Source organism: Hipposideros armiger, unplaced genomic scaffold, assembly GCF_001890085.2.
Source record: "Hipposideros armiger isolate ML-2016 unplaced genomic scaffold, ASM189008v1 scaffold_75, whole genome shotgun sequence".
Lineage (NCBI taxonomy): Eukaryota > Metazoa > Chordata > Mammalia > Chiroptera > Hipposideridae > Hipposideros > Hipposideros armiger.
This window is the reverse complement of record NW_017731425.1, coordinates 1,417,652-1,426,954: the sequence shown is the minus strand read 5'-3', so window position 1 is coordinate 1,426,954 and position 9,303 is coordinate 1,417,652. Positions and strand designations below refer to the sequence as shown.

The following is a 9,303-nucleotide window of genomic DNA, read 5'->3' as shown; positions in this document are numbered from 1 at the left end:
GATGCCAGCTCTGAGCAGCAGGGCCCTGGTTCGGCGTCCAGAAGCCGGCGACTGATCTGCCTCGCCAGGGAAGAGCGCAATGATGGTGCCAACTTGGGCCAGTGAAGCAACGTCCTCCACAACTAGATGAAGAGCAAAACAACAGCAACTTATCTGTTCCCCTTCCCTCAATTCCCCAGCACTGTTCCCATCCCCCCAATTCCCCAATAAAAAAATCTTAAAAAAAAAAAAAGAAGTCAGGGATGCTGCTAAACATTCTACAATGCACATGACAGCCTTTCCCACAACAATACTTTATCTGGCTCAAAATGGCTGTGAAACCCAGCTTTAAAAACTGTCATGGGCTGGCCGGGTGGCTCAGTTGGTTAGCGCGCAAGCTCTGAGCAACAGGGTTGCTGGTTCGATTTCCACATGGGCCAGTAAGCTGTGCCCGAGCTGAGCTGCCACCGAGCTGCCAAAGGGCAGCCAGATGGCTCAGATGGTTAAAGCGCATGCTCTTAACAGCAAGGTTGCCGAATTGACTCCCGCATGGCAAGGTGAGCTACGCACCGCCCTCCCCCAACCCCACGCCACCCCACCCCCACCCCCATGCCATAACTAGATTGAAAACGGCAACTGGACTTGGAGCTGAGCTTGCGCCCTCCACAACTGAGATTGAAGGACAACAACTTGCCTTGGAGCTGATGGGTCCTGGAAAAACACAATGTTCCCCTTTCTCAATTCCCCAACACTGTTCCCTTCCCCAATAAAATCTTTAAAATAAAGTTGTTGTTTTTTTAACTATCATGATTTGTTTATATATCTGCATCTGTGCTGCAAGGAATGATTTTCCATCTTTTATTTTTGTAGGTCCAATCACTAGTATTTATGGGTGCTCAACAGTATATTGAGTTAAACACAAACTGGCAAAAGAAATTTTGAAGCTAAAAGAAACTCTTGAGGCAACTACATCTTCCTCACCCTCATCCCTTCCCCAATCTTTTCATGACACCAAAGCGATTCTCCATATAGCAACAAGAACTCCTTGAAAAACTGATCACGTTACTCCCCCTTTAGTTGAGTGCTACTGCACTTAGGTTAAAATACAAGCTCTTCACTGTGGTTGACAGGCCTTGCATGATCCCGTCCCTCTCCAACCCCAGCCTCGGCAGATGCCACTCTTCCCTTGGTTTATTATACCCCAGCAATCATGATGCCTTTCCAGTTCCTTGTACTCAGCAAGCCTTCCCCACCTAAGGGCCATGGCACTTAGTTTCCCCTGCCAGGCTTGTTTAGTAAACACTCCCCATGCCTCAGGTCCCATCCGAGGTCTTCCGATAATTTCAGATTTCAGCTTAAACGTTATGGCTCTGAGAGACCTCCTAAGACAAATAAGTATCCTTTGACATTCTCCATCCTTATCCCTCGCTTTGCATCCTTCACGGCACTTTTAACAATCTGTGATAGTTCTATTTGGTTATCTAAGAATTCACCTTCCCCACTAGCAAGCAAATGAACTCGGGAAAAGGAGGACCACAACTGATTGTTTCCGTCTCCATCCACAGTGTCAAGGGCAAGGGCTGGTTCCAAAGAAAAGGTGATACCAAGTTTCAGACGCGATAAATTCGACGTAATGGTGAACTTTACGTAATATTTATCACTCACTAAACAGCTGGCCTTTGACTAGGCTTTCTTTTGGGGTGAAGCTATGCTTGGTAACCAACTCTCTTAGAGCCCTACTCCAGGATTCTTTCCCGGATTTCACCGGACGAGTACTGCCTTCCTGGCCCATCCTCGGATCCCTCCTCACGGCTGTCTTCCGTCGCGTTGAGTCCAGTCGTTTCTGTAGCCACGAGGGACCAAGGCCGGGCAAAGGCTCAGTCCCCAGGCTCCGTGGCGCTTTCTCCCACCTCCCGGGGTCCCCCTCGCCAACCCGCTCCGGCATCTCCCCCACTCACTTTCTTCTTCTCAAGACCTCCCATGACTCCACGCTGACCAGAATACGACCACCGCGCGAACTGACAGCGCCACTTCCTCCCTGCCTAGGGCCCCGAGGACCCCCCACGCCGCCGGTCTGTGAGGGCTGCCCAACAAGGTGCCTGAGCGAATCGAAGAAAAAAACAGGCTTTCCTCCTTAAGATTTACAACTAAACCCTCTGAAAAAAATCACTGTGAAGGCTCTCTCTCCCACCTGTGAGCCTATTATGACAGTTTTAATGTTTAAATGAAGGAGTATATTCAGGCACTTCTATAATTGTCTCGATGACGAACGCATGGCGTTTGAGCCCCGTTGCATGTTGGGATGGAGGAGGGCGGAAAGCCTAAAGGCAACGCAGTGCCTTCTGGGATGCAGAGGAGCGTGTACTCTCCGAGGTGCGTGAGCGCGAGTTGCGTTGTCTTGGTAACAGTTGCTAGGCGGCTTCGGAATTTCGCTACCATGGCTGGAAACCCGCCGCCAGGGGCGCAAAGTGAAGCTGTGGGATCGGTTTGCTGCCGGTTAGGTTAGCTGCTGGCCCACCCCATCGGCTTGGCTTTTCCTTTGGTTCATTCGCTGTTATGGAGATAAAATAAAGCAAAAGCAAACGTTTTTCTTGAAGATCTGAGAGGCCACTTGGCATTTTCTGGGCCTTAGTGGTGGGTTAAAAATGACGAAAGGCCAAGCGCAGTTATACAACTCGAAGTATATTTTAAATACGTTTGAGCTTTTAATATGTACACATGAATTTCATATTGTGTTCCTCAAAGGATAATTACAAGATTTATACAAATATTCACACCAAAACATTGTGGCTTGGGAAGTAAAGTTTTTTGTTGTTGTTTTTTCAAACTGTATCCAGCTTTATTAAAGATACTTTTCATAAACAACCATGGTATTTCAGGCAGGACATGGGCAGACAATCGTTAACAGTATACAACAACTTTCACACTCCCTTCTTCAATGGACTACCAAAATCAGAAAGCCACTATAAAAACCCAATGAAGTTTTCATTTGATACTCTGAACAGGTAAAGTTTAGAGTGAGGGCTGACATTTCACATTAAGCATTGTTGTTTAACAACTTTTCACAAGCCGACCCTGACTTTCAGGAAATGAAATGAAAATGGCAGAATTATCAATCTGTAGGTCCACAATCTAAAAATGGAACTGCTGCTCTTTTGAGGGATGCCATCTCAATGGTGACACTATCAAGTCCGGATTGCCTGACATACTGGTAACCAATTTTTCTGGGTCAGATCCCAACAAGTCTCTGGATTTAAGGGAGTCAAGTCTATGCTTAAGGTGGAGAGAGAGAAGAGGACATAAAAACAAATTTGAGTTTTTCCACTCTACAAGGTGTTTGTGCCAAGGTGGCTCATGTGTATCAACATCAAGGGATCCCTCCTCCCAGGAACCAAGAGGAAGTCTCTCAAAACTAGAGGGGAAAAGGTGTTTTTCCCCATGTCAATCCAGCTTTGAAGACGTTCTATTAATAATATATGTCCTTCCCCAAAAAACAACAATGAAGTGTTCTGTGTGCTAACAACATAGCTTAAAAAAAAAAGTAAAACAAAATTCTGCATTTTTATAAAACTTGATAAAAAATAGTATTTCAAACTGTACAGTCACCAGAAGTACACAGTTATCAAAAATGCACACACTTCACTTGGCATCTCCAGCACCTTCAGCTTTCTGTGCCTGGTCTGCTTTGGCATCTCCGTTTTCTGCAGGGTTATTCCCATCCTTGCCAGCATCAGCTTTCCCCTTTTTCCCTTTGGGTACCTTTTCTCCCTTCTTTGCAGGGGCCTTTTTAGGCTTGAGCTCTGGCTTTGGAGGAGCAGGTTTAGCAGATAACCTTGCGGATCTTCCCTGCGGTTCGTCCGTCACCGCGGCTTTATCTCCTTTAGCGGGATCCCCTTCAGCCTTTCTCTTGGGCATGATGGCAACGGCGGCAGAACGTAGACGCTGGACGCGGGGATGCAGCAGCGCGTGAGCTGTAGTTGGTCCGGGGGTCGTTCTCGCCTCTTCTTCACACTGCTCCGGAAGTAAAGTTTTAAAGTTGTTTGATGTTTTCTTCCTTTAGGCCTCCAAACTCGATTTGAAGATTGCCTCAAGTTTTTAAATTTGAGGCCCTTGTCAATGTGACCTGGCCTAAGGTTATGGTCATAGCACTCACCCTTTAGTGGTAAGATACAGGCGTTAAGCACTGGCCAATGCCTGTTTTGAACAATGTGAATTTTATTATCTATTGTGCTTTAAAGCTAAAATAAAACCCAGTGATTCCACAAACAATGAAATATAAAACGAAAACTGGGTAGAGGAAGGTGAGCTGGCAAAGCGTTTCAAGATACTTACCAGAGAGGTGTGAAGAAAAACATGGTATTCACAGTAGAAGACAGAGGAATGTTTCAAAAAGGTTGAGCACAAAAGGGGTAAAGCTGGCAAAGAGAAAGAAGAAAGAGACCACCCAGATCAGAAGCAAATGTTTGGGGGATTCAGAGTGATAAAAGTCCATGACGACTGGAGCATGGAGGGTGTGACTGGACAAAAGAGGAGAGGGATGGATCTGAGAGGGCAGTAGTGGCTGATTCATGAAAGGATCACTGGAGCAAGGCCAGTATTATTATAGGCATGTGACCTGAGCAGCTGCTCACTGCCCTGTACTTAATGCCATGCTCCCTCACTGCCTTGAAATTCTCCTCAATTTTTTAACAAGACATGCTGCATTTTTATTTCTCACTGTCCCTCACAAATCATGTAGCTGGTTCTGAACAGGAGGGACTCTATTTTATTCATATTGATTTTGAGAGATGAGTGGAGGACACAGATCACGGTATCTAGGAAAGTGGTGTACATTCAGGTCTGGAACTCAAAATAGATATCATGTAGGTACCAGATTTTACAGATAAGAGAATTGAGGTTCAGGGAAATGAAGTGACTCACCCCAAGGTCATTCAGCTGCTATGTAGTGGAAAATGGACTTCCATTAGGCAACTCTGCTGCAGATCCTGCTGCTAAAATCACACTTCTCTGTCTAATGAGCTGTGGACATGCCTGGGCACACCGATTAGTTGCCTCCTCTCTGTCTTATGGAAAATGTTGTATAACTCCAGGACCATGCGAGGCAGTTGAATTCCATAAAGGGAAGTGGTTTTTAACCTTAGAGCTGTCCACTCATGGAATGCTTTGTGCAATGCCAAGCTTTGGTCATCATCGTGGTGAATAACCCACACTCTGCAGACAGACACACCTGGCTTTACTTCCAAGCTATGGACAAGCCCCTTTACCTGTAACTCTCTTCCTCATTTGTAAAATGGGGACAACTCCAACTACATAGAGTAGTTATTGATGTAAATATTTTTAAATTATGTTTTAAAATACATAATAGTGGTGCAACCACTTTGGAAGACAGTCTGGCAGTTTCTTACAAAGCTAAATGTGGTCTTACCATTTAATCCAACAATGATACTCCTAGGTATTTACTAAACTGATGTGAATATTAAACGTGCACAAAAAACCTGCATGTGAATTTTTGTAGCAGCTTTATTCAGCTTTATTCATAAATGCCAAAATTTAGATGCAACCAAGATTTCCTTCAATAGGTGAATGGATACACACATTGTGGTATATCCATACAATGGAATATTATTCAGCAATAAAAAGAAATGAGTTATCAAGCCATGAAAATATGTATAAATCCAAAATGCATATTGCTAAGTGAAAGAAACTGGTCTGCAAAAGCTACATATTACAAGATTTCAATTTTATGACAGTCTGGAAAAGGAAAACTATAGACAGTTAAAAGACCAATGGTTGACGGGTTTGATGGTAGAGGAAGGGAAGGCTGACTAGATGAAGGGTTTTTTTTAGGGTAGTGATACTTATGTATAATACTGTACTGGAAGGTTTATGACCCTATGCATTTGTCAAAACCCATGGAATGTCACAGCACAAAGAGTAAATCTTGTATGTAAATTAACAAAAATCACTTAGGAGGTCAGTGGAATCCCAGGATAGAATGCAGAATGTGACAAAACAATCTTAACAGTTTTACAAATGTGTGAAACAACTTTACTAAAGAGAGTAGAAGAAAAAGGTGATGACACAAGTAATCAATTGACCATATATGTTAGGATTTATTTCAAAACATAGTAAGATTTGAAATCAGGAGTGTGAATCTTCAAACTTTGTACTTCCTTTTTAGTATTGTTTTAGTAATTAAGGGCTCCTTGAAATTCCATATGAATTGAGGATAAGATTTTTCACCTTTGCAAAAAAGGCCATTAGAATTTGATAGAGGTTGCAGTAAATCTGTAGATTGCTTTGAGTAGTATTGCCATCTTAACAATAGTAAGTCTTCTAATCTATGAACATGGGATGTCTTTCCATTCATTTAAGTCTTTTTAATTATTATTATTATTTTTAAAGATTTTATTGGGAAATTGGGGGAGGGGAACAACGCTGGAGAATCAGGGAAGGGGAACAGAGAAGTTGCTGTCCTTTTGTTCTTTAGTCTAGTTGTGGAGGACATCGCTTCACTGGCGCATGTTGGTATTATCATTGTGCTCTTCCTGGGTGAGGCAGATCGGTCACCGGCCTCTGGACGGCCGCTCACGGTTGCTTTTAGCAGCTCACACTGGCTGCCGGCCACTCACGGTAGCTCATGGCAGCCCGCTGCAGCAGGAGCTGCAGCCTACGCAGTCGCCGGCGACTCACGGCAGCCCAGCTCCAGGTGAAGCTGTTGTTCACCATCTTAGTTGTAGAGGGCAGTGTCACTGGCCCTCATGTGGGATCCAAACTGGGGCCCTGCTGTTCAGAGCTGGCGTCCCAAGCCAGCTCTTAACCAACGCACCACTCGGCCAGCCCAGGTCTTTTTAAATTTAATTCAGCAATGTTTTACAGTTTTCAGTGTACAAGTCTTTTGCCTCCTTGGTTAAGTTTATCCCTAGGTATTTTATTATTTTACATACTATTGTAAATAAAATTGTTTTCTTAATTTCCTTCTATATTGTTCTCTGCTGAGACCCTGTTTCCCCACAGGATCATGAAAAAGAAATGCTATGGGGATCATGGGAGAGAAGTAGAGTAAAATGCTTTGGAAACCATAAAGTGCTGAAAAATTAAGGTGTTAGGATTATTACTGGGGTGATAATAATGAAGAATGAAGCCTCTAGACCTGCATCATCTAATATGGTAGCCACAAGCCGCATGTGACTATTTAAATTTAAAATAAAACCAGTTTTTTCTTCCGGTTAGATGGTGGGATAGACAGATGCTGTGCCGAATGCCTCCCAGGATCACACCAAAATTACAAATAATTTATACAACATTCAACCTCGGATGTTCCCTGTACACTAGATGAACAGAACCTCTAAATGAAGGACTTAAAGAGGAGGTCATGTCAAGTCTGGTAGGAGGGGCAGAGACGAGAGAGGGTGAACACTGTGAGGGACACCTCAGTGGTGGGGAGGCTTCTCCGGTTGACGGCGAGACCCTCCGGCCCCACACGGCACTCACCAGCCCAGAGTTACTTTGCTGGGAAGAGGAGTTCTACGATAGCTGGAAGTAGAAAAGAGTGAGGACTTTCTTTGCTCAACTCGGTGAGGCTGAGGGCAGCTGGAGAACCAGTGGAGCCAGCAAACGGACTCTCGTTGGTGAGCACTCACCCGGTTCCTGGTGGAGGGAGTAGCTCTGTAAGCGGGGTCCAGGAGCCTGCGGGTAGGACTGAACTAAGCGTCTTTGGCGCAGGAGCTGGAGGTTTTGGGACCATCGTTCCCCTGGTGTGGAACTTGCACACGAGTAGTGTACAGGAAGGTGCCATTTTTTCAGGGATGGGTCTTCCCACAGAGGCTCAGGTCTGGGATCACATTGGTCTGCTGGAATTGATGTAAGAGTGTGTGTGCCTTGGATCCCCGCCCTCCACACTGCTTGTGTTGCATAACCAGGGAAATGCCTGGCAGGCGCGCTCCAGCTCCAACAGGCTGCTTATTGAGACCTGGGAGAGTGCAACTCAACTTAGGTCCCCTCTTTCCGCACTGCATGTGCAGAGTTGCCTGGGTGGCGATTGGCTGTCGGGCTGCTCAGCCTGATCTGCGAGCAGCTGATTGGGACAGGCTGAGACTGGGAGTTTTCCTGGGAATGTAGGGCTGTGAGCTGTGCCACAGGCCACAGAGGGTTTTTTGCAGCAGCAGACAGCCCACAACAACCTGTGAGGATTTTTGGTGGTGAGCACGGTTCCAGAGTACACAGCAGCTAATTGCGGGAAGCTCACTTCAAGTCTAGAGAGAAGTCAGTGCATGGCGCACTGAACCCTTCCCCGCAACAGCTGGTGCTGAGTCGCCCAGAGTCTCTCTATTGCTGAGCAAGTGGTCTGCAGATTAAAGCGGGCGGAGAGCCCCCCACTTTTTTTTTTTACTTTTTTTTCTTTTTCCTTTTTTCCCCTCTTTTTCTCTTTTTACTTTTTCTTTTTTTTTCTTTCTAGGTGATCCAATACATCGAAGCAATCACAGAGCGACAGCCAGAATGAAAAAACAAAGAAACATGTCCCAAGTAAAAGATCAGAAGAAACCTCAAGAAATGGAACTAAATGAAACAAAGGTATCCAACCTTTCAGAGACAGACTTTAGAACACTGATGATAAGAATGTTTAAGGAACTTAGGGAGGACATAAAGAAGGATACAGAAATCATAAAAAGCAACCAGTTAGGACTAAAGAATACAATAACTGAAATGAAGAACATACTCAAAGGAATCACCAGTAGATTAGGTGAAGCAGAGGATCAGATCAGTGATTTAGAAGACAAAATAGCAGAAATCACCCAGCTGGAACAACAAAAAGAAAAAAGAATAAAAAACAATGAACATAGTTTAAGAGACCTGTGGGACAACATCAAGAGCAACAACATTCACATCATAGGAATACCAGAAGGAGAAGAGAAGAAGCAAGGGATTGAGAATGTATTTGAAGAAATCATGACTGAAAACTTCCCTACCCTGGTGAAGGAAATCGACATACAAGCCCAGGAAGTGCAGAGAGTTCCAAACAAGCTGAACCCAAACAGGTCTACACCAAGACACATCATAGTTAAAATGGCAAAGGTTAAAGACAAAGACAGAATCCTAAAAGCAGCAAGAGAAAGACAGCAGGTTACATACAAAGGAACTCCTATAAGACTAACAGCTGACTTTTCTATACAAACTCTGCAGGCCAGAGGGAGTGGCAGAAAATATTCAAAGTTACGAAAAATAAAGGCCTACAACCAAGACTGTTCTACCCAGCACGGCTATCACTTAAAATTGAAGGAGAGATAAAGAGCTTCTCAGAAAAGAATAAGCTTAAGGAATTCA

General features: G+C 44.5%; 1 protein-coding gene and 1 pseudogene across 1 annotated transcript in view; both read right to left on the bottom strand.

Annotated features, from left to right (window-relative positions):
- The window catches only part of PES1 (pescadillo ribosomal biogenesis factor 1), a 16,362-nt gene extending 14,313 nt beyond the window's left edge, over positions 1-2,049 (bottom strand). The window contains exon 1 of the mRNA XM_019643182.1: positions 1,938-2,049. Within this exon, the coding sequence (XP_019498727.1) occupies positions 1,938-1,961 (24 nt within the window). The 5' untranslated portion in view covers positions 1,962-2,049. The remainder of the gene's footprint in view (positions 1-1,937) is intronic.
- A 1,467-nt stretch (positions 2,050-3,516) lies between these two features.
- Positions 3,517-3,894, bottom strand: LOC109383041 (non-histone chromosomal protein HMG-17 pseudogene; annotated as a pseudogene).
- Positions 3,895-9,303: the final 5,409 nt, after the last annotated feature.